At 38.1% G+C, this 26,252-nt stretch overlaps 1 protein-coding gene across 3 annotated transcripts; it reads left to right on the forward strand.

Moving 5' to 3' along the window:
* Window positions 1-2,051: 2,051 nt before the first annotated feature.
* On the forward strand, window positions 2,052-25,540 carry LOC127426271 (transcriptional regulator QRICH1-like). Of its 3 annotated transcripts, none has more exons than XM_051672958.1 (12): window positions 2,055-2,325; window positions 3,785-4,061; window positions 4,151-4,231; window positions 8,663-8,800; window positions 9,604-10,317; window positions 19,967-20,120; window positions 20,836-20,990; window positions 21,185-21,299; window positions 21,399-21,507; window positions 21,605-21,756; window positions 24,326-24,416; window positions 24,714-25,540. In XM_051672958.1, exons 2-12 carry the CDS (start codon window positions 3,813-3,815, stop codon window positions 24,901-24,903), a joined length of 2,148 nt encoding a protein of 715 aa, XP_051528918.1. In that variant the 5' UTR covers window positions 2,055-2,325; window positions 3,785-3,812; the 3' UTR covers window positions 24,904-25,540. The 3 variants fall into 3 exon arrangements, with proteins under 3 accessions (XP_051528920.1, XP_051528918.1, XP_051528919.1); XM_051672959.1 differs by lacking the exon at window positions 2,055-2,325 and adding an exon at window positions 2,359-2,845; XM_051672960.1 differs by lacking the exon at window positions 24,326-24,416 and having other exon boundaries at window positions 2,052-2,325; window positions 24,714-24,895.
* The last annotated feature ends 712 nt before the right edge of the window (window positions 25,541-26,252 follow it).

Genomic DNA, 26,252 nt, shown 5'->3' on the forward strand with positions numbered 1-26,252 from the left:
TTTTTTTTTTGTGTAATCTGAGCTAAAGAAGCAGATTTTATGATACTATTGTTGTCAGATTTAAATGCTGATTTGAAATATGTTCTTTGATCGTAAGCTTGACCAACCATTGTAGAGATTTTCATCTTTTCCCATTCAAGTAGATAGGAGCTGTACTTTAATGCCACTTGTATCCATAAAAAATAGCTGCCCTGGAGTGTTCCAGAGATGGTCACAGAGTGGACAGACTTGCTTGCTTAAACTTCTTGTGAACATACCTATTATGTGTGTGATTAACTGTTTAACAGTGGCTTGCTTTGCCAGTTCAACCTTGGCTTATAGAAGTAGGCCACTTGGTTCAAATTTGCCATGTGATTGTTACTTACAACTGAGTCTACATGATAGATTTAACAAGATCTTATTTAAATGTATGTCAAACACACTCACACACACAACCTCACAGAGAGGAGGGGGTAGAGAAAAGTAGAGCAAGCGGTTTGCTTAATAGCCTATTACTTTCTTCAGCCATAAGAAAAACATGATAAGCTATTTGTGAAATGCTTTTTAAGACCAAAATAATGTGTACAAATTTATTTAAATAAAAATATGCTTGTAATATTGTTGTATATGACTTTTAAAGGGATTTAAACCTTCATGCCATCCCAGATGTGTATGACTTTCTTTCTTCTGCTGAACACAAACAAACATTTTTAAAAGAATATCTCCGTAGGTCTATACAATGCAAGTGAATTGTGGCCAGAACATTGAAGGTCCAAAAAGCATATAAAGGCAGCATAAAAGTAATCCATAAGACTCCAGTGGTTTAATCCATATCTTCAAAAGCAAAATGATAGATGTTGGTGAGACACAGATCAATATTTAAATTCTTTTTTACTAGAAATTCTCCTCCCTGCCCAGTAGGTGGCGATATGCATGAAGCATGCGCATTGCCAAAAACAAAAGAAGAAGAATGTTAGTGTAAGTGGAGATTTATAGTAAAAAAGGACTTAAATACTAAAAATCTCAGTTTGTGTTCGGCAGAAGAAATAAATTCATACACATCATGGATGGCATGAGGATGAGCAGGGGCGTAGTTTCCAGGGGGAATGGGGGGAGGTAACCCCCCCCAATAATCAAAACAAACCCCAATATTTATACCATGATCAATGGAAACATGTAGATGCTTTACACTGCAACCCCCAAACATTCAAGCAAAATCTACGCCCTTGAGGGTGAGTAAATAATGAGAGAATTTTCATTTTTGGGTAAACTATCCCTTTAAGCAAATTGTGGAATATTTATAATGTGCGTTTCATTCCAAGATTTTCTATTCTGGCTGAGCATTAAAACAGCTGATAATAATAAGTTTATGTGGAAGATTTAATTACATATGTGTTGTGCTGAGTGTTGTATTATTTATATTCTTATTAAAAGGCTTGTAAAGAGCTATAAATTTAGTTTAACCAAATTACAGCACTGGGTCACTCTGGGGTTAAGGGAGAAACCGTGGTAATTAACTCTTTCTGAACTCATAACAGTGATACAGTCAACCGATATACAGCATGTCTCATCAGGTCCACCTTAAGAGCTCAGTCAGGCAGCCTTTTGCAGGGCGATCAGGGGGAGGCCCTCACAGACACATGCTTGGCGCTTTAAGGCGGACTGGAGCGAATAAATCTCCGCTTAAAGGCGCAAGCACGCTGAAATGAGCCATGCAGAATGACATTTTAGAACTTTAACTCGCTCATTTATACATTAAATTATTTGTAATGTACAAAGTGCTTACAAAACACAAATTCATCCAAGTCCTACATATATATTTCTGAAGAAAGTTCCCATCTCTGACTGATAAAAGCCTATCGTTATTCAATTCAATTACAAGCAGTTGGTTCACACAGTCTGAAAGTCATGGGTAAAACACATATAATGTACCACTGTGTAAAAAATGACGGAGTACTGAGACATTTCTTTATAAGCTTTTGCAATAACACGTTCAAACACAGTAACCGAAAGTATAGTGGGTACGCACTTTCTGTTACAGTACAGCCGTTTACAATAAAGTACACGCACAGAGAGTGCGCGCGCCCGTGTCGTTTGTTGACTGGCTCCGCGTTCATGGCATTGTGAATGTGCTCACGGCAGTGTAGTGGAGCCGGAAGGGGGAGCTGCGATTCCGTCCCTGCCTTCACCCGACACGGCGCTCACGCTACAGGACAGCCCGGGGTCTAGCGCTGTCACAGCAGGCCTACTTCCGTCAGCTCTATCGCAAACACATTTATATAAAAAAAATAAAAATTACAGCTGTCCCAGCCGTCCAAGCAGCGATTTTGTGTATTTTTCAATACGGTAGGGCATGTTTGCACCCGATCGCATGATCTTGGCAGGGTTTTATAAGCTTGATGTATGTATGTACGAAATAATCACACGTCACGGCATAAATAGCGCTTATGATGTCACAAATGATTTTGAATACAAGAATAGCGTTCTATCACAAAGCGCGCGTGATTTGCATGTGCACGGCGAGTATTAGTTGGGTTTTGTTTTTTTGAACGGCGTGTTTTGGCGGAAATTTGTTTGGCTTTTATTTAAGGTAGCATGGGTGGTGTTAGCAAGCAAGCTCATATTAGCCAGCCAGCTGCGTGCTCGGCGCCACATTTTCTGCGGGAATAATGGCTAGTTACACACAGTAACAGATAATGAATATATTTTAAATCACAGTGCAAGTGTTAAGTGTGCATTATTTGCAACGTGTTTTGAAGCTTTCGCTTGACAAAGGTTATTAGCGAGTTCGCATGAATGCTAACATTTTCTCGAGGCACAAGCGTTGAGCGCTCGAGTGGTCCAGTGTGTGATTTACTACAGACAGGTAGAGACTATTTTAAAATCGAATGCAGCCTTTATTGTTGCTTATGACATTTTTACTCAGTACAGTTCTATTAGGAAACGAGCATTCAGTGTGAGGCTGTTTGTGGTTGTGTGAAGGGTAGATTGAGAGCACCATCATTGCTTTGCTTGAGGGGTCCAAAGTACAGCAATGTTGGAGGCAGTTGCTGTATATGCATGCTGTTTGCCCATACACATCTCTCTTCATTAGCACTAAATCACATTAACTCTTTAACCTTCAGTTTATAGCATTCTATCAGTATTGTACAAGGATGCATGCAGATTCATGTGTATGGTTGGGTTCAATACAATCATCACAATACCATACATTTTTAAATGTAATTAAATGTCAAACACCTATAACCTGTGTATGGCAGTGAATGAATAAATTGGAGGAACTGTTAGAATAGATGCTTTTTGATTCTGTAACAGCCTAAAAATCGGTTAGCACATTGATCCTCTATGTAAACATATAGGACCAGTCAAAAGTTTGGACACACCCACTCAGTCTTTATCTTGCAAAATTTCCACATTTTAGAATAGTAGTAGTTATCCAATAACACAAATTGAAGTATAGGTATAAATATGTAGTGACCGAACATTTTCAATCAAAACCATCTTATATTTTATCTTCTTCAATGTAGCCACCCTTTGCCTAGATTACACTCTGGGCTTTCAACCAACTTCATGAGGTGGCATCTGGATGCTTTTTAAACAGTACTGCTGGAGTTACCATGTATTCTCTGTACTTTGGTGGTTGCTTTTCTTTGCACTCTTTACATTTGACTATACAACTAGTTTTAAGCATTTAACCTTGCTCCTGTTGATCAAAAAGAAAAATAAATTCAGTATGTGTCCAAGCTTTTGACTGGTAGTTTATGTTAATATCAATTATCCTCAAGACCCCTTCCTTGTCTTCCAGGCTCCAGTGCAGGGTGGACTGACCTGTCATGAATGAGCCCATTGAAGGCGGTGCGATCTCGTTCGACGAGTATGTGCGGCAAAAGGCGCGCACTGTACCTCAGCACCGCATGAAAGAGTTTCTGGAGTCGCTGGCCACCAAAGGTCCGGAGGTGCTGCAGGAGTTCAGTCAGCAGACCAGCGGGACCACCACGACTATGGTGTACCAGCAGGGTGCCAACTGCATCTATACAGACAGCACAGAGGTGGCGGGGTCATTGCTGGAGCTGGCATGTCCGGTAAGAAAAATAATGACTTTTAATTCTTCTTCTAGGTGTGATATTAGAAAGTGGAAAATAATGGTGACCTCTTTTTCATCTTTGCCTAGGTGCAGGTGACATCTACTCAGATTTCTCCCCAACTGGCTGCAGCTGTGCACCAAGCATCTGAACAGCAGATTCAAGTACAGGTCTGACCCTGTCTTTTCTCATAACAATTATACATCATTGCATCAGAACATTTGAGTTGTAAACTTTGGACAATTACGTCGGTGTGAACACAGATTTTTTGAAAATGAATTTATACCCCAGATGGTAGCGTGGTAAGTCGGCCTTTACATCTCAGAATGTGAATTAATTTTAAATAATTCAACGATCAGAGTCCACTTATACCACAATTACCACATGAAGGGCCCTATGATTTCCATGATGTGGAAAACACGAATGGAATCACTGATTCCAGACATAAAATTGCATTAACTATAAAACACAGAATGTGATGGAATTTGACACATTTAAGACGAAAATAAACGTCTGAATGCACAATTAATACAACTAAAATTGCGATATATATGGTGTTGTGATTATTTATTTAAATAATGTTTTATCCCCTTTTCTCCCAATTTGGAATGCACAATTCCCACTACTTAGTAGGTCCTCGTGTTGGCGCGGTTACTCACCTCAGTCTGGGAGGTGGAGGAAAAGTCAGTTGCCTCCGCTTCTGAGACAGTCATTACGTGCATCTTATCATGTGGCTCGTTGTGCATGACACTGCAGAGACTCCCAGCATGTGGAGGCTCATGTTACTCTCCGTGATTCACGACTTACCATGCACCCCATTGAGAGCGAGAACCGCTAATCGTGACCATGAGGAGGTTACCCCATGTGACTCAATCCTCCTTAGCAACCGGACCAATTTGGTTGCTTAGCAGACCTGGCTGGAGTCACTCAGCACGCCCTGGATTCGAACTCACGACTCCAGGGTTGATAGTCAGCATCAATACTAGGGATGCACCGATCCGATACCTGGATCGGTATTGGCTCCGATACTGATGTTTTCAAACAGATTGGGTATCGGTCCAACGAGCCCGATCCAAATCCGATACTGTGTGTTAGTCATGTTCGTTACTGTCAAGCTAAAAAAATTACATAAAAGAACCATTAAAATACAATTAAAGTAGTTCATATGACTCGTGCATTTTATTCAAAGCCACTTGAAGATGTGCAATAGCTCTGCGAATCACAAAATGCTGTGTTTTATAAGTAAATATATAAAATGCACGTGCAGCTCCAGCGCGTCAGTGAATGGCGCTGCTCTGTTTACACAGCCGCCTATTTTTAGCATTCACGTGGTGTGCAATATTTGAGCGCTACTCACGAACAACATCTCAGATGTAGATGCTCAATAGTTCGGTTCACTTATAATATGCATTTAGAATGGCACCGGAGGTGCTTTTTTTTTTACCAGAATTTGAATAAGAATTGAATTAAACTACTGTGAACTTGCTACAAACAGACACATACAGGACTTCCTGGAAGTGTGAGGGTTTAAAAGTTTAAGGCGCATGATTGAGATATATTACTCTATATTACTATTATAATATAATATATTATTATTATTATCATTTGTTTACAAATATTATAATATGTAATTTGAATGGGTTCCAAAAAATAACTGTGAATGAAAAGTGAGCTGATATCTTACAACTAAATTGAACAAAAAAGAGATCTGGATCCTTTTAAAGTCCAGATACAAGTTGAAATTTTTTTGCAAAAAAACAGCTTTTTTTCTACTGATTACTTGTACTGGAATTACTGTTAATTTTGCTGCTACATTATTCAGTATACTAGTTAACAATAAAGTTTTTCTTAATAAGCTATACATTTATATTGACATAATGTGTAGTTAGAGGTTTGTGTTTCTTTACATATTAAAGAGTACACCCAATTATTTCCACAATTATTATGTTAAGATATTCTAAACTGATTATGCAAAAAAACAACACTGGTATCGGATCGGGATCGGTATCGGCCGATACTGAGATTTCCGATACCGGAATCGGATCGGAAGAGAAAAAGTGGTATCGGTGAGCTACCCAGGACCCCCTTCCTGTTGTGATTATTAATCCACAAAAGGCTGCTATTTAATAAAATAAATATACAATGTGCACATTCGGCGTGCTTCAAAATGAATGTATGAAGCCACCCGCTCAATCACTGAAAACGTGTCATGATCATCACGTGTGCTCTGTGTGTGTTGTAGATGACTGCGCTCAGATAAAATACTGCATTAAAGCAATATCTCACATCTGTTATGTTCTGTTGTTCGGCACTTTATCTGACAAAATTATCTCCAGTTTTGTTTCGGATTGTGCTGTGAGGATTTTGTATAAAAGCACTTAATTTGATACAAATAATGCAATGTTATGTTTAAAATAAAGTTTTATTTGATTTAAGTTTTGATGAATGTATTTGTCTAGAAACCATTTTGAAATTTGAATTAAACTGTCAAATGCGGAATTCAGAAAAAAATAACTGTCTCTGGTGTGTTTATGCTTAAATATTACACCCGTTGGGCACATAAAATGTCCTGTAAAATGCCTTGAAAAGAGTGGGAACCCTGTTATAGCACACGCGAAGAGCTTTCACTTTGAAGTTGCTCTATATCTTTCGTGCGGATCCAGCAAGAGCAGCAATCTACTGACCGCTTTCAGTGTACTCGGACCGGACCGCCTGCTTGGAGTGTCATGGACTGACCGTCACGCAACATTCGTGAGTCAGAGGGACACCGGATTTATGCACATTTTTGAGGTTTATGAATTCAGTCTGTTACTTTCTTTTATCACACATATAAAACTGTTAAGAAACAAATGCCTTAAAAAAATGAACATCATAAAGGTACTGGCTAAAACAAAATGGGGTGCAGATTGCGCTACACTTGTACATCTTTACAGAACGCTGGTGTGATCCCAAATGGACTATGGGAGCATAGTTTACGGATCTGCCAGGAAATCTTACATTAAAATGCTGGATACTGTACACCATATAGGATTACGAATTTCTTTAGGAGCATTCAGGACTTCACCCGTTCAAAGTTTGTATATTGAAGCAAAGGAACCATCACTTGACAACAGGTGCTTGAAACTTGCTCTTCAGTATGCAGTTAAGATAAAAACAAACCAATGCAATCCAGCTTTTTCTTCAGTTTTCCACCCTCAACATTCAGATTTGTATGAAGCCAGACCTGTGTATATTAGTCCTTTTAGCATCCCTATAAAACCCCACTTGGAGAACATGGACATTAATCTGGACATACTAACACAAACCCATCTATGCCCAATTCCTCCCTGGAAACTAAGGAAATTAAACATCATGTTGAATTTGGCCCAGCAAAAGAAGACAATGATTCATCCAAATGAACACAAACAGGAATTTATAGAAATTAGATATAATTTTCCATTTCATAAACCTGTGTACACAGATGGATCCAAAACAGAACGGTATTTGGACAAAAGATCTTTAGTATCCGTATTCCAGGAGAAAGCTAAATTTTTACAGATGAGGCCCGTGCTTTACTCTTGGCTTTAGAGCAGATAGAGAGAGTACAACAATGGAATTTTTTTCATTTGTGCAGATTCCAAATCCAATGACTCCAAGCACTTGAATCATTAAAAAATATATTTTAACATTGTTTTCTGCTGGATTCTGGGTCATATGGGACTGTTTGGTAATGACCAGGCAGATACTGCTGCAAAGAAAGCTCTCACTCTGAGAATAACAGACTGTCAAGTCCCACCATCAGATCTCAATCCCATACTGAATATGTATACATATAAAAAGTGGCAAATGGAATGAAACAACTGCATCCATAATAAGTTGTATGAAGTCAACTCAATTATAAATGAAAGATCTTTCACAAGTTTTCCTTTTGAGTGTAGATATGACCAGACTGTTTACACAAGATGCCGTATTGGTCATTCTAGACTTATATGTTTTTATTGAAAGGTGAAGTGCCACCAACATGTGATTTTTGTCAGACACCATAAAACACATTTTACCGGAGTGTCCTACTTTTAATGCCACTAGGCAGCATTTTTATTCTGAAAGTTTTTAGTGGATGTTTTCAAAAATGTCAAATTATTTAATGTTTTAAATAAAATTCAATATGTTTAAATGAGATATCTGCATATTCACAGTCGATATATGATATAAGTTTTATTGATATTTGCCTTTTTATAATTTTTATCACAAGACCGTTAAATTTAACAGGGAACTGCTGAGAGAGAATGAAACGCCTGATCACTTTAAACATCTGTTTAAATGAGACTGTGTTGCACAGCGGCCTGTTATTTTTGTAACACGATGGCACGTAACAACAAAACGAACTGTTTGAACTTACGTTTCTCAGACGGCTCCATCACGTGCAAGCAGGCGATTCTCGGAGCCATCGCGGCTTAAGAAACTATATGGCCAAATGGGAAAATGTATGGGCCGATAATTTTAAAATATCAAATATCAGCCGATTTATCGTCCTCTGTGTTATATTGGTTGACCGCTATTAATGATTTTAATTAATGAGTTGGATGGAAAGATTAAATGGCTCTTCATCTACCCATTGGCAGGTGCAGATTCAAGGGGAGCAGGGTCAAACAGTTGGTCAGGTACTTCAAGTGGCCTCTCCCACCCAACAGCAGTTGCAAGGAGTCACTACAACACAGCTGATACAGCAGGGAGACCTTACAGAGGAACAACAACAGCAGGTAATGCACGCAGATAAATGCAACTCTAATCAGCATCTACAGTTTTTTAAATTTAGATGAATAAATCCATTAAAGTGGTAGTCCACCCAAAAATGAAAATTCAGATAAATATTTGTCATTTTTTACTGTCGGTCTCCACTTTCACCTTCACATTCTTCTTCTGTCGTTTTTGGCAATTAACATTCTTCTTGCATATTGCCACCTACTGGGCAGGAGGAGAATTTACTGTAAAAAAGGACTTAAATATTGATCTGTTTCTCATCCACACCTATCATAGCGCTTCCGAATATATGGATTTAACCAGTGGAGTCTTATAGATTACGTTTATGCTACCTTTATGTGCTTTTTGGAGCTTGAAAGGCCTGGTCACTGGTGTATGGACTTACAGAGCTGAGATATTATTCTAAAAATCTTAGTTTGTGTTCAGCAAAAGAAAGAAAGTCATACACATCTGGGATGGTATTAGGGTGAGTAAATGATGTGAGCATTTTAATTTTTGGGTGAATTAAAGAGTTCCCATATCATGGAAAATATGGAAATATCAGAACATTTTTAAACAGTCGTTTCCAGGCCTGGAAGGTCATGGTAAAATAGGGAGTAATATAATAATTATCATAAAAAGTAATGGAAGTTTATATAGCAAATATAGGTTTTTCTATGTTTGCTCTGCTCTAAAATGTGTCATTAGCTAGGTATTGCTATTTATGAGTACTTGTGTAGAGTAAAACTATGAAAGGTCATGGAAATCATGGTCTAAAAGTGTCATAGTCCTATATAAAGTAACATGTGGGTTCCTCTCTTAGATCCAGGCCCAGCTGGTAGCAGCAGTTGCCGGAGGTCAGCAGATTCAGATCCAGACTGTGGAGGCTCTGTCTCCTCAGCAGCAGGGCTCCCCCAGAGAGGCAGAGAGACGACCTGGAACCTCACCTGCTGTCCTCCAGCCTGCAAAGAAACGCAAGGTGGATGTTCCTACAGTTGTCTCCTACTCGCTGCCTCAAGGGCAGCAGCTAGCTACTGTACTGGCCATCCCACAGGGCCAGCAGCAAGGCTACCTGTCACTTCGACCAGACCTGCTAACCGTTGATAGCACTCACCTGTACAGCGCCACCGGTACCATCACAGGCCCAGCAGGTGAGACCTGGACCATACCCGTGTACTCTGCCCCACAGCAGCAAGGTGTGGCCCACATTGCGATCCCTCAGGAGGCCTACAGCACCGTGCAGGTACAGGCCTCGCCTAACGCTCAAGATAAAGACAAAGATAAGATGATGATTTCTCAGGCTGCCGGGGCAGTGGCTGTTCCGGTGTCTGGCTCAGGAATGACCACGCAAGAGGAAGTTGTACATTCACTGTTCCCAGCACAGTTCATGAATGGAAACATTCACATCCCTGTAGCAGTGCAGACAGTCGGGGGCACTTACTCTGGGACTACGCAAGCTCTGCACATATGGGATCCGCAGCAACAGCAGCAGCACATACAGGATGGGGAGGTTCAGCATCAACAGCTCCACCTGCAGGTCAGCCAGAACACATACTAGCAGGAATTTCACATGCTTAAACCAATAGTTTACAAAAAAAAATTATGTTCTGTCATTACTTACTCACCCCTTTGTCATTCCAAATCTGTGAGCTGTTAATGTTTTCTGCTAAGTGCAAAAGGATAATTTTTGAAGCATCTTCACACAGCTCTTTTCCATACAATGAAAGTTAATGTTAACATGTCTGTCAAGCTCCAAAGGACACAAAAGCACCATAAAAGTAGTCCATATGACTCTTGAGCTACACTATATTGCCAAAAGTATTTGCTCACCCATCCAGATAATTGAATTCAGGTGTTCCAATCACTTCCATGGCCACAGGTGTATAAAATGAAGCACCTAGGCATGCAGACTGCTTCTACAAACATTTGTGAAAGAATGGGCCGCTCTCAGGAGCTCAGTGAATTCCAGCGTGGTACTGTGATAGGATGCCACCTGTGCAACAAGTCCAGTCGTGAAATTTCCTCGCTACTAAATATTCCACAGTCAACTGTCAGTGGTATTATAACAAAGTGGAAGCGATTGGGAATGACAGCAACTCAGCCACGAAGTGGTAGGCCACGTAAAATGACAGAGAGGGGTCAGCGGATGCTGAGGCGCATAGTGCGCAGAGGTCACCAACTTTCTGCAGAGTCAATCGCTACAGACCTTCAAAGTTCATGTGGCCTTCAGATTAGCTCAAGAACAATGCGTAGAGAGCTTCATGGAATGGGTTTCCATGGCCGAGCAGCTGCATCCAAGCCATACATCACCAAGTGCAATGCAAAGCATCGGATGCAGTGGTGTAAAGCACGCTGCCACTGGACTCTAGAGCAGTGGAGACGCGTTCTCTGGAGTGATGAATCACGCTTCTCTATCTGGCAATCTGATGGACGAGTCTGGGTTTGGCGGTTGCCAGAAGAACGGTTCTTGTCTGACTGCATTGTGCCAACTGTGAAGTTTGGTGGAGGGGGGATTATGGTGTGGGGTTGTTTTTCAGGAGTTGGGCTTGGCCCCTTAGTTCCAGTGAAAGGAACTCTGAATGCTTCAGCATACCAAGAGATTTTGGACAATTCCATGCTCCCAACTTTGTGGGAACAGTTTGGGGATGGCCCCTTCCTGTTCCAACATGACTGCGCACCAGTGCACAAAGCAAGGTCCATAAAGACATGGATGAGCGAGTTTGGTGTAGAAGAATTGACTGGCCTGCACAGAGTCCTGACCTCAACCCGATAGAGCACCTTTGGGATGAATTAGAGCGAAGACTGCGAGCCAGGCCTTCTCGTCCAACATCAGTGTCTGACCTCACAAATGCGCTTCTGGAAGAATGGTCAAAAATTCCCATAAACACACTCCTGAACCTTGTGGAAAGCCTTCCCAGAAGAGTTGAAGCTGTTATAGCTGCAAAGGGTGGGCCGACGTCATATTAAACCCTATGGATCAAGAATGGGATGTCACATAAGTTCATATGCGTCTAAAGGCAGATGAGCGAATACTTTTGGCAATATAGTGTATATTCCAAGTCTCCTAAACAGGGCTCGAGTTGAGGGGGCTGCGAGAGGATGGCATCCCCTTGTTGCAAGAAATATTAGAAAGCAACCCCCTTGTAAAACCACCATCCCCCCTTACCATCCTCTTTAGATCAATTGTGTCATGTATTACTTAAAGTAATCATGCAAGTAAAATATTGAATTTTCTATGTTTGATAAATAACAGACTTTAACTGTGATTTGCTGGTCAGAATTAGATTTCGACATGTGTGAGGTTGCCAGATTTCTATAGGTGAAAACCCACAATCAGATCTTGTCACTTGTACAGTTTGGAAATATTCTGCAGGGTGACGCTTTAGTCACGAAATCTGGCAACCGGGAGCGCTCGAGCACTCTCTCCACTGCAAAAAGATGGCGGTTTATTGAAAACACATGCAAACATGTGTGTCGGAGTTTAGCGATGGGTAGACTTGTCCTTCCTAGTGTTCACATGAAAGTTACACCACTGAAGCTAATGCAAGTATTCAACAGTTCTGCGCACTTTCAGAAATGGCCAAGAGAACAGTTCAAGGAAATCTTTTGTCTTTCTTTAAAAAAAAAAAAAAAAGTGTTTTTTTTTTATGATCAAAACGTGGATTCTTTTCACAGAATTCATAATAAAATACAATTACAGAGGGTAACAGGTGCATATTATGGCCATGTGTTTTAAGGATCAATGAAGTGATGCTCATTTTTTCCAGATCTATTAAATAAAAAATATATATACAGAACTGTGCAAAAGTTTTAGTCACTTGTGAAATTGTTGCATAGTGAGGATGTCTTCAAAAAGAATGACATATAGTTTTCATGTATCACTTAATGTCATACAGAGTCCAGTAAACATAAAAAAAAGCTAAAATCAGTATTTTATGTGACCACCTTGGTTGTTGGCAGATAGGATGTTCCAAGCTTCTTGGAGAATTCACCACAGCTTTTCTATCTATTTAGGCTGTCTTGATTGCTTCTGTCTCTTTATGTAATCTCAGACTGACATGATGTTCAATGGGGGGTTTTGTGGGGGCCATGACATCTGTTGCAGGGCTCCTTGTTCTTCTATTCTAATCTTTTCTATTGCAAAAGTAATGTTTGGAGTCTAACATTTATATTTCCTATTGACACACTAAAGCTGAAGATATAAATAACCATCTTAAGACAAATGCTTTTGTGAAACATCATTTTGCACAGTACTGTGTGTATATATACTGTGTGTATGTATATATATATATATATATATATATATATATAACGATTCACACAAACCATTTTCTTGAATACACCTCTACTATGAGCAAATATTCAGATTTTCAAGTCAAATGGATATTTTTTCTGGGGCTTAAAGTAAAAAATGTCATGTGGTGTCCAGAGACAGTAAAAAAAGTAAAAGTCTCATTAAAAGCTGAAATTCCTGAATAAAGAAATGTTGGCAAGACTAGTGCAGAAAAATCTTTTATTGTTATTTATTGTAAAATTAAGTAGTGAAACAATTGTGTTTTAAAATACCAAATCAAAATCCTTTGGTGTAACCAACATGTAGGTAGCCATTTTGTTGTTTATGTTGACCATAAAAACCATAAAACAGAGCGAAAACCTTTAGACCCCCTGATCAGACCCCGATATTTATTTTGAAATTTTTATGAAAAAGCACATTTTGTTCAAGTCATGTGGTGTAACACTGAGAAAATGTGATATTTTTGACTCAAATATAAATTAATATATATATATATATACACACACTACCGGTCAAAAGTTTTGAAACACTCATTTTTAAAAAACATTTTTTTTACATTTTAGAATAATAGTAAAGTCATCAAAACTATGGAATAACATAAATGGAACTATGGGAATTATGTTGTGACTAAACAAAATCCAAAATAAATCAAAACTGTGTTATATTTTAGCATCTTCAGAGTAGTCACCCTTTGCCTAGAATCTGCAGACATGTACTCTTGACATTTTCTCAACCAACTTCTTGAGGTATCACCCTGGGATGCTTTTTAAACAGTATTGAAGGAGTTCCCATCTATGTTGGGCACTTATTGGCTGCTTTTCTTTATTATTTGGTCCAAGTCATCAATTTCAAAAACTTTTTAATTTATTTATTATATTTTAGTTTTATAATGAAATAAATGAATATGGTGGCACAATTATATTTTTGTCTACAAAACTAATTTCAAACATTTAAGCATACACCTTCAGATCAAAAGATTTTTAAGATCGTGAGAAACATTTCAGTCAAGTGTTTCAAAACTTTTGACCAGTAGTGTATATTACCTTGAAAACTTTATTTGAAAACTTTTTGGAAATTAATGATAAAGTTGTTTATACTCTCATGTATTTAAGGTGAAAAGAAAGTATTATACTTGATGGTTGCACCACATAACGGTTTTAAAGTTTTAAAAATTGTTGTAGAAAATTTTATAAATATTTTTCAAAAATTTATGAAACCAAATTGGACACAAAGATTTAATTTCTGAGAACTTGACACAAGATTTTTAAAAGATTTCTTATTTTAGCACCTTGGACAACCTTATTTGTCAATGACCCATAATTATAAAAAAAATAAAAAAAATAAATAAAAAACACCATCCCCCTTGAAATTGTTTTACAAATCGGCTACTGCTTCTAAAAGCATAAAATATTTTGCGATGTTATATGGAAAAGAGCTACTGTACTTGAAGATGCTTTAAAAATTCTCCTTTTGTGTTCCACAGTGAGTAAGGGTGTGTTCACACTTGGAAGGTTTGGATCAATTAAAACGAACTTTGGTGCGATTGCTCTGTTAGTGCGGTTCATTTGAACAAGTGTGAACGCTGCCATCCGAACCTTGGTGTGGACCGAGACCCCTTGAATAGTGGGTTTCGGTCCGCTTCCAAGTGAACTGTGGTGCAGTTCGACTGCCGTCCTTGCAGCATATCTTCGTTTGTGCAACGGAGGAATTCCTGCCGCTCTTTTGACTCCTTTACACATTTTATTAATTCTTCGTTTGCTCTCAGCTGGTAAACATACCACCATATATGCATAAATCCAACGAGCGCATTTAGCCCAGCACTGTTTTGAATGTTCGGTAAGTTCCGTCACAAAATATACTTCATAAAAGCTGTCCAATCAGGTTGTGACCTTATCTTTATGCCTTTTGTTTTGTATCTTTAGGTTCTGTGTTAAAAATTCCAGTGTGAACGCTAAGTGAACCAGGACTAAATGTATCATTTTCTTTTTTGGTCCGGACCAAGAGAACCGAACTACAAGTGTGAACATCCTTAAAGTTAACAAATTAAAATTTTGGGTGAACTCCCAGACCTCTTCTAATTTTTTTTTATTTTTTATTATTATTCTTTAGAGAAATAGTTTACAAAAAGTGAAAATTCTGTCATTTAATCACGTTTAACTTACTTGTCGTTCCAAACTCATTATTATTTTCATTCTTCTTCTGCTAAACACAAAGTATATTTTAAAGAATGTTGTGTTTGCTGATTTCCAAACAATAGCAATTGATAGTGACTCACTATCAGGTTGGGCGATATGCCAAAAAAACGTAATTAGCATTTTTTTTTTTTTCAAACTGAAGAATGATTAGATTTTTAAACTTATATGTAGACAACTAAAACAGTATCTTCAACGTGATTCAAATAACTTGTTCTTTATTAGAATGCAAGGCAACCTGGTTAGAGAAATCAAAGTTCTATTCATTATAGAAAACATAGGATTGCAAGAAAATGCACAAAAATTGCACCACACAGAAAGTTGTCAACATAGAGTAAATGTAAAATAACTTAAAATCTGATTCAGTAACCCAGATGTTAAGAAATAATGGTATAAAATAAGAAAACTGCAAAAAATACTTCTTAGCCAATGTACAGTAGGTATAAATTTTGATCTAAACCAAGTAGGGCTGCAACTAACGGTTATCTTGATAATCGATTAATCTTCAATTATTCGATTAATCCGATAATTTTTTTTTTAAATATTATGTATTGTTTTTAATTGTATAACATTTTATTTCCTGTATTTTATTAAAATGTGATAAAAAAAAAAAAAAGGGCACAAGTATTTGGTTCAATTTACGGTACTCAATTATTATTATTATTATAACTTTTATTTAATATATATTTATTAGCAAGTAAATCAAAAATACACAACCTAATTAAAAACTAAAATACAAACAGGGAACAGGCATTTAAAACATTAAAAACATTTACAAAGCATTGATTCATCTTCCAGTTTCTGAATGATATATTTAAAATGTTCTATACACACCGTTTTGTAATTTCAGTTTCACTTGGAGAGAATTCCAGTCAGACTTAAATGCCTTTTTACCTAGTTCAATTCGAACATGGTGAACAGAAAGAGTACAACAAATCTGAGAGCGAAGGGGATATTTCCCAACACTGTTCCGTTGAATCAAACTGCAGAGATACAAAGGCAAAAACCCCAAAATAACCTTGTAAATAGTTCAATACCAATGCATTTCTCTTCTAGTGGACAAAGAAGGCCAAGCTACTCTATTATACAAAGTGCAGTGATGTGTTGAGTGTTTGCACGAATTCACGTCTCTGTGCTCACAAAACATTGAACAAAGCCTAAATCATGAAAAATTAAATTTAGAATTTTTTATTATAAAAATTATTTCATGACATATGCAAAACAGTTCATTTCCTTTACTTGTAAAACGTAACAAAAAGTACTGCTCATTAAAGAGTAAAATTATCCATCGGGGATGGAGTGGAACTAAAAATAAGCCCAACAAAGGGCAATAGTGACACCAGAATAGAAATATGAATAATTCTGCTCAGCTGGAAAAATACATAATTATGTTATATACATATGCTTACGCATTGTCACTGATTACATTTTAAGTATTTTAAATTAATGTTATAAGTTTTAAAATAGTATTGTCACGGATCACATGTTTCTAAACTATTATTTTCAAAAAAACATTTTTTAATGCTAATGTATGTTTGTCCAGTAAAATAATGTTTTCCATATTATAAATTTACTGATGAAATCAGACATTACATTTGGCACTATCAGGACTATCAAAAATCAGGACCCTAAGCATTATTATACATTATGTTCAGCATTGTATACGCAGTGCAGATTCACTCTCGTGCTAAAAAGTTGCATTCCGGTGCTTAATGTATTATATGCGCTTACAGGATGAGGATAAATCATCTAAACACTTTAAAAACCAACACACTTAGACCTCTGAGACATCAGTGTGATATCAATGAAAGCTGGACAATTGATTACATTGAAATTGAATTCACAGTATGATGTTGCACAGTTTTATCAAAATGATTGCGCTCCCTTTATTGCGATCGGTTTGATTGACATGGATGTGCGCGCTCGCTTTCTCAGTGAAGTTCAACGGAGACTCGCTTGTGGTAAAAACAAAGTTTTGCGAAATAGAAATACGCGCCTGATTTTGAATTCATAACATTTGCACATTATAAAACAGAAAATAGCAGTAAAATGTAAGTTATGTGCTGGAGAGAAACAACTCTCAAGCACTTCAAACAGCACAAGCACTTTGTCAATGCACCTGACAAAGTACCTGGTCCACAGTAAACTGTATGCTCATGATCTTTGAAGTGTTTATAAAGTGCTCTCATGCGCTGGACAACTCGGGTCATGTTTTTTCTGCTTCAATTCGTATCCGTCGTTTTTCAAATGAGTTATCGCTGTGCTGTAAAATTAGGTCACTGACGGAGCTTCTCCATTCTCGCCTCAAATATCCAACTAATCGATAATGAAATTCGTTGTCGATGATTTTCATTATTGATAATTATCGATTTTTATTAGTTGTTGCAGCACTAAAACTAAGTCTATCTAGATAGTTATCCAGAAATAAAATAATTTACGTTTATCTAGAAAGTACTCATTGTATTTTAAACAATTTGTATGTATAATCATAAACCTCTACAGATAGAGTCCAGACATCATAGCATTTCACATTCACGTTCAAACCGACGAACGCTGGTATTACCGCTGGTTGGACGCTAGGGGTCATTTTCATTAGCAGGGTTAGGGTTAAGCCTACACAATAAAGCAAGACACCTTGATTTCAAAATTTGAACATTTGTTTATTTATTTTAACTAAAAATTCAAATGAAACTGAAAAAAAAAAAAAAAAGTGCAATTAAAATGTGTGTTGTTAAACTTTTTGAAAGATGGCTTTACAACAGTTGTGAAGGGCAACAAATCTTTGGCAAAGAACCTACTTCATCTGTGCATTCTCTACCGGTCAGGTATTTCATTGTCTGGGAAAATACATTGTGTGTGAATAAAATCGTTTTGTTCCCTCCATGATATATATATACAATACTGTGCAAAATAAGATGTTTCACAAAAACATTTGTCTTAAGATGGTTATTTGTATCTGCTACTTTAGTGTGTCAATAGGAAATATACATTTTATACTCCCAAACATTCCTTTTGCAAACAGAATAGAATAGAATAGAAGAACAGGGAGCCCTGCAACAGATGGCATGGCCCTCACAGAGGCCCCCACTGAACATCGGGTCAGTCTGGGATTACACGAAGAGACAGAAGTAATTGAGACAGCCTAAATAAATAAAAGAACTGTGGCGAATTCTCCAAGAAGCTTGGAACATCCTATCTGCCAACAACCAAGAAAAACTGTGTCCAGATGTAAGTAGGAGAATTGTTGCTGTTTTGAAGGCAAAAGTGTTCACACGAAATATTGGGTTAGCTTTTTTATGTTTACTGGACTTTGTATGACGTTAATTGATAAATGAAAACTATTTATGTCATAGTTTTTTTTAAGAAATCCTCATTTTGAACGTTTTTCACAAGTGCCTAAAACATTTGCACAGTACTGTATATATCGCAATATCCAATTACATCGGCAACCCCCGGACTGAGGGATTGGTGAATATTCTTGCTTCAGTAATATTGCATTGAAAATGTAATTATTTAAAAAACAAAAATCAAATACATTTCTAAATTCAAATTGCACTCCAAACGAAACGAAAAAGCAATTAAAATAACGAAGTAACCACCTTTTCACTTTTGAATATTTTGAATTTGATAATAATAATAACCTAATAATAATAATAATTTAATACATTTATGGGAAACCGAGCCAAATATCATCTTGACATCATCAAAGGCATCAGCTATTGGCGATCACTCTGACCATCTTCGATCCCCGAGATCATCGTCTATCGGCACAACCCTAGTACATGCTGAGCAGCACAAATATGAAATGATTTATCATTACAATTCAACTCGCAAAGTTCGTAGAAATGATCGCTTCCCAAATAATGGCTATAAATGCAGTACACTTAAAACCCGTCACCAAACAAAGCAATAATTAGCAATCTATCTGAATCCAGATGCCGAGGCACAGCGCCAAGGCCAGTTTGGATTAGGCCGGTGTATACATGCATGATGGACGAAGTTGAGCTTCAGTCACACTGTACAGTTGCACTGGAAATATTACCGGAGTTTTTTATATCAGTCTTCATGTTGTTAACCTGTTATGTTCATTTGTAGTGTTCACATATGTGCAGCTGATCAGATTGGGGGGTGGCATCAAGCCAAGCGCTATAAAAATAATTTCTTCTTTATTTACAACGTGTCTAACTAATAGCGTTTGCTAATATTTTTTTGCAAAGTCTCGATTCCTTGATTTAAAAAACAAAAACAAAAAAGTGTCAAAACGTAAATTAGAATTAATCAATAAAATCACCCGGCCCTAATTCACTATAACGATTAAAGCACCCAAAAGTGTCATAAAAGTAGTCCATGTGACTCATGCCTCATATTCCAAGTCGTTTGAAAGCAGATGATCACTTTGTATGATGAACCGACTGAAATGTAAGTCATTTATTCACTCTCAAATCATTGATAACTCATCTATACAGAGCCCAAATAAAATAGGACGACACATCAGTAACATTAATCTGGATTTGTTTTTGCGTGTCTTGTGACCAAATGTCATCACACAAGATCAATAAGGTTATTGGCATGTTGCCATAATTAAATTTTGAGTGAACTATTCTTTTAACAGGTAATGTGCATTTGTCTGTAGTGCAAAATACACATCACTTTTGGTATCGTAACATTGCAATGATTTTCTTCTGTGTTTTCTGGCACAGACAGAGGCAGAGCCACAGGTAGAAGCTCCACCTGAGATGGTTCTCCCCAACACACTGAAGCCTGAGGAAGGATTGGAGGTGTGGAGGCTTTGGGTTCAGCGCAAAAATGCTGAGCTGGACAAGAATGAACAAAATAAACTGGCACCTATTGGACGTATGTTTATATTTCTGTTATTCAAAAGGCAACATCTCTATACACTCACTGAGAACTATAGTAGGAACACTATGGTCCTAATAAAGTGCCCGACATGTTCTTCTGCTTTTGTAGCCCATCTGCCTCAAGGTTCGACGTGTTGTGCATTCTGAGATGCTATTCTACTCACTACAATTGTACAGAGTAGTTATCTGAGTTACCGTAGCCATTCTGTCAGCTCGAACCAGTCTCTGTTGACCTCTCTCTTCAACAAGGCGTTTCCGTCCTCAGAACTGCCGCTCATTGGATGTTTTTTGTTTTTGACACCATTCTGAGTTAACTCTAGAGACTGTTGTGCGTGAAAATCCTAGGAGATCAGCGGATACAGAAAAACTCATACCAGCCCGTCTGGCACCAACAATCATGCAGCGGTTGAAATCACTGCAATCACATTTTTTCCCCATTCTGATGGTTGATGTGAACATTGACTGATGCTCCGGACCCATATCTGCATGATTTTATGTATTGCTCTGCTGCCACACGATTGGCTGATTAGATAATCACATGAATAAGTAGGTGTGCAGGTGTTCCTAATAAAGTGCTCAGTGAGTGTATATTTATACCATTGATCAATAATGGTTTTTCTAACATGAACAGGCATGTTTTAACTGCCAGTATTTAAGCCTCTAGTGATGTTTAATTGCAGCAAAATTAACAGCAAAAAAAATCTCTTCAGGTCGGCAGCCGCTGCGTTTCCAGGAAGATCTAGTGTCGAGTTCAGTGGGCGAGCTGAACTTGGCTCTGTCCCTGATGAACCAAGAGGCTCGAGGGCTGGAGGGGGAGCCATTTGATCCTGACTCACTCTACTATGTATTTTTATGTATACAGAAAGTATGTCTTTTTGTCTCCTTTTGTCTGCTTCTAATCCAAGTTTAAAGATTATACAGAAAATGATATGGTCCAGTATTATAAATCTTTGATAATGTTAATATGATACTGACAATCCTTTCTGTCTTGAACTGGATGCTCTGCTTGTTCTCCTATAGTTTAAATAATCTGATTTTCTGTTTTTCTTTTTGGTGTAGTACATGTTTGAGAATGGCAGGGTAGACGACATCTTTTCAGATCAGTACTACGGTCGGTTCTGTCAGTGTTTACACAAAATTCTGGAGGAGTGGAGGCCCAGTGTTCACCCTCTTGGTATGTAGTTTGTGTGTGTGTGTGTGTGTGTGTGTTGTTTTTTTTTTTTTTATGATCCGAGAATTTGGGAGTTTGTTAATTGACTTTTTCTTTTCCTAGGCTACATTATCCCAAGCCATGTGACAGAGGAGATGCTGTGGGAGTGTAAACAGTTGGGAGCTCATTCTCCATCCACTCTGCTTACTACACTCATGTACTTCAACACCAAGTGAGTCTCTTGCTCTGTCTTGTTTTCTTCCCCACCATAATTCTAAAAGGATGTCAGCAGGGAATATTTGATGATTAAAACGTTGTCTCCTTCATAGGTACTTTCACTTGACCACAGTAGAGCAGCATATGAAAGTGGCCTTCTCCAAAGTGCTCAGACACACCAAGAAGAACCCTACCAATCCTAAAGACAAGAGCACCAGCATTCGCTACCTGAAAGGAGTTGGGCCTCACCATATTGGACAGAAAGGTTAGAGGCAACCATATTATAAGGCCGGTTTCACATATCCTCCGTGAGCGAGGAATGAGCAGTGCGTTTTCGTTTCGGCACCCATGTTAACAGATTACATCCTTCCCAGTGCAAGCGTGAGTCACGTGGTGACGCGTCCCAGAAGCGACCGTGAGCTGATAGTTTTGGCGCCGAGCCTTTTTATTCTGCGTGGCTCACGCTGAACTCAGCTGCTCTGGGTGCAGTAAAAACGTAAATAATCAGGAGATTATAGAAAAGAGACAAAAGTAAATAAACAATATTTAAACCTAACCTACTATACACTACAATTTATCGGTCTGCATACAAACAAACACAAAATAACTAAATAAAAGAATTAATAAATTACATTGCAGGACTTTTGCCGAGAGACAGTTTAGAAGAGACAGACCACTGGTATTAAAATGAATAAGAGAAATTGGAACATATGTAGAAGGGAAGTCCCGCTTTATAGGTAAAATAGCCAATCACCTTTTAGATACAGACATCGCCTGTCAATCAGCTCGAGAACACGCATGCGCATTAGCTGAACCAGCCCAAATTTTATTTTATTTTTTTAGCGTGACTGAGCTAAAGCAGCACCATTTATGATACTATTGTTGTCAGATTTTATTATTTTTTTTTTTAATCCCCTTTTCTCCCCAGTTTTGGAATGCCCAAATCCCACTACTTACTAGGTTCTCGTGGTGGCGCGGTTACTCACCTCAGTCCGGGTGGCGGAGGACAAGACTTAGTTGCCTCCGCTTCTGAGACCGTCAATCCGTGCATCTTATCACGTGGCTCATTGCGCATGACACCGTGGAGACTCACAGCATGTGGAGGCTCATGCTACTCTCCGCGATCCACGCAAAACTTACCACATGCTCTCGACCACGAGGTGGTTACCCTATGTGACTCTACCCTCCCTAGCAACTGGGCCAATTTGGTTGCCTAGGAGACCTGGCTGGAGTCACTCAGCACGCCCTGGAATCGAACTCGTGACTCCAGGGGTGGTAGTCAGCGTCAATACTCGCTGAGCTACCCAGGCCCTCGTTGTCTGATTTTACTGCTGATTTTAAATATGTTCTTTGATCGTAATCTTGACCAATCGTTTTGGAAATTTCAGTGTTTCCATTCAAGTAGATAGGAGCTGTACATTTATGCTTATACTTTTTAACTGCCCAGCCTGCCCAAGAGGATTCCAAAGATGACTGTAAAATGGTCTGATTGCCTTGAAAGGGGCTTTGATATATTAACCAATCACGACCAAGTACGCTGATAAACAAGTGCACATGACTGCCCGCCATTGCCGTAGGAACAAGAGACACAGCCGACATGAAAGCTCAAACGCGACGTATTGCTCACGCCTCGCTCATGCCCTGCTCAAGGAGTATGTGTGAATCCGGCGTAAGGCAGGTTGTTGTCAGATGTTACAATTAAAACGTAACTTAAAATGTAAAATATACCAAACATCTCAATAGTCGTAGTTTTTAGTGATCAACCGAAATGGGTTTTTCAGCAGCTGATGCAATTGCTATATCTTGAGAGAAGGGTGACTGATGACTTAAAGGAATAGTAATCATTTACTCACCATCATGCCATTCTAGATGTGTATGACTTTCTTTCTTCTGCTGAACACAAATAAAGATTTTAAGAAGAATATTTCCGCTCTGTAGGTTCATACAATGCAAGTTAATTGGAAAGTTAATACCAAAATTTTGAAGCTCCAAAATCACATAAAGGCAGAATAAAAGTAATCCATACGACTCCAGAAGTTAAATCTATAACTTCAGAAGCAATATATATGTAGGTGAGAAACAGATCAATATTTAAAGGTGCTGTAAGCGCCTTTTAGCCATTCTACTTTCACGAGACTGAGTTAGTTAGTTGAAATAGCCACACCCCCTCTTTCCAAAACCCTGCACCCCAAAGGTAACAAATGAGCTTTGAGACCGACATCGTGCAGAAACAGTTGTTAAAAACAACAGCAGCAAACAGCGCCCTCAACTGACAGCTGTTATGAGCAACATGGCATAAAAATGTAATTAACCCTCAACAATTCATTGCAACTACAATACTATGAGAACATGCAAAATGATTGCGTCAGAGACCGCGGCCCGCGAACAAATTTTTGTTTGCTGTTTACAGAGTCTTGAGCTGTCACAGAGACTGGTGAGATAGCTCACGACACTTATTTCATTAATATCTTTCAGGGAGTAGGAACATTTTTGAATACCTTTCCATGAAAAGCACCTTTTTAGTCCTTTTTTACTATCAATCTCCACTTTTACTTTCACATTTAATGACAGCATAGGACACAAATTTGCTGTAATTATTTTACACAAAATTTAACAAATATGATTGAAAACAGAACATTTTGACATGTCTGTGGGTAGAATTTTGAACTGACACAAGGGGGTGCAAACACTTGTCAATCAGCCAAGCATGCAATTTAAAAAATGGCCTAATAACGGCCTGGCACTTGTCAGCCAACTAATAGTTATCCCACAAGATACTATGATAAAGTTATAAAACACATTCACATTATATCTTATTGATTTTATTGTTCTAGTGACAGATGACATGTACGTAGAGCAAGCTGAAGACCCAGAGAACCCCCTGCGTTGCCCCATCAAGCTCTATGACTTTTACCTTTTCAAATGGTGAGACACTGCCTATATCATATGCTACTGTAGTGCAATGGCTAGCGTAAATGTATCCCTTGGTTTCAATACCATAGACCTAAATGCTGAAGTTAGTTAAGGCTTTAGTATAATTATTAATATAAAGATTAACAGGGAAGCTGTCCCACAAGCATATTCTCTGTTAATACTTTTGGTTTGGATTGAAGTTCACAGAGCCAAATAAAAGAATCCCAGATTAGATAATTGCCTTTTTTTTTTTTTTTTTTTCTTCTACTTGTTCTGCCTCTCCCTCATCTTTCTGTGGTCTCTCTTCAGCCCTCAGACTGCCAAGGGTCGTAATGACACATATTACCTGACGCCAGAGCCTGTCGTGGCACCTAACAGCCCTATTTGGTACTCCACTCAGCCAATCACGAGCGAGCAACTGGAGCACATGCTCACACGCATCATGATGGTGCGGGAAATTCAGGAGATAATCTCCATTGCGCAGGCCAATGTACACTGAGAGAAAACAGGAAAAAACAAGAGCAAGATGGAAAGACCTTTCTCCTTCAACACTTCATCTTGCCATCCTCCCCTTTCTCGAAGAGACTAAACCAAGTTGCTTCTACGGTGTCTCCTTATGATTTAAAGGAGAGCACAGGAGAGGTTTTCAATGAACTGGACATACATACAAGCCTTTTTTTTTTTTTTTTTTTAGATACAGAAATTAGTTTTATGTTTGTTCACTTAATGACCATCAAAACGTATTTGCCATGTATGTTATGCTCCATCCCTTTTCCCACTGTCCTCTCTCTTTTAAGTGCTGAACTGTAAAGATTGGATGGTTTTGAGATCACAATTAAGCTCTAGTCATTATCAGCAGTGGGCTGGAAAACCATGTGATGGTTATGTGTATACGTTTCCAGTCATGGCCTCATCCACCTGTAACATCTACAAACACCTAACAACCCTTGCTTACCCCCAGGAGCTTGCAATAGCAGAGTCTACATACCTGAGGAGTGTATTATACATGAAGACTTTTTGTTTCCAAATTATAATATACACGTATACATGCATCTATGGTAACCTGATACGTATTGATATTATATAGTGGTGCTGGAGAAGCCTGTGTTTTCAAACATGCCTTTTTGTACAGTGAATTCCTCATAGTGGTGTCTTCTTTTACTTCTTCAGCAGTCTTTGTGGATGAAGATCTTGATTTAATCCAATATCCATCCAAAAAAATCCAAAATTTTAGAAAACACATTGACATAACTTAAAGTAAATAATTTTTCTTGGTCTTTTATTACAAAATGTCTTGACACAAAATCTGGTAACTTAAGAATACAGTATCTAATGCTTTAACAGCTGTGCAGAAACTTTATAAAACAGAATGTCTGCTTTGTACCAGACATTTTAATGACCTGCAAAATCATATCCAATTCTCTTAAAGGGATAGTTCACCCAAAAATGAAAATTCTCATCATTTACTCGCCTTCATGCCATCTCAGATGTGTATGACTTTCTTCTTCTGAAAACAAAGATTTTTAGAAGAATATTTCTGCTCTGTTGGTCCTTATTATGCAAGTGAATGGTGACCAGACCTTTAAAGCTCCAAAAACCACATAAAGGCCACACAAAAGTAATCCAAAATGTGAAAGTGGAGATTTATAGCAAAATAACTTAAATATTGATCTGTTTCTCACACATACCTATCATATCTCTTCTGAAGACATGGATTTAACCACTGGAGTTGTATGGATTACTTTTATTCTGCCTTTATTTGATTTTTGGAGCTTCAAAGTTCTGGTCACCATTCACTTGCATTGTAAGGATCAACAGAACTGAAATACTCTTCTAAAAATCTTTGTG

This window comes from Myxocyprinus asiaticus, chromosome 35 (assembly GCF_019703515.2).
Source record: "Myxocyprinus asiaticus isolate MX2 ecotype Aquarium Trade chromosome 35, UBuf_Myxa_2, whole genome shotgun sequence".
NCBI classification, from domain to species: Eukaryota; Metazoa; Chordata; class Actinopteri; order Cypriniformes; family Catostomidae; genus Myxocyprinus; species Myxocyprinus asiaticus.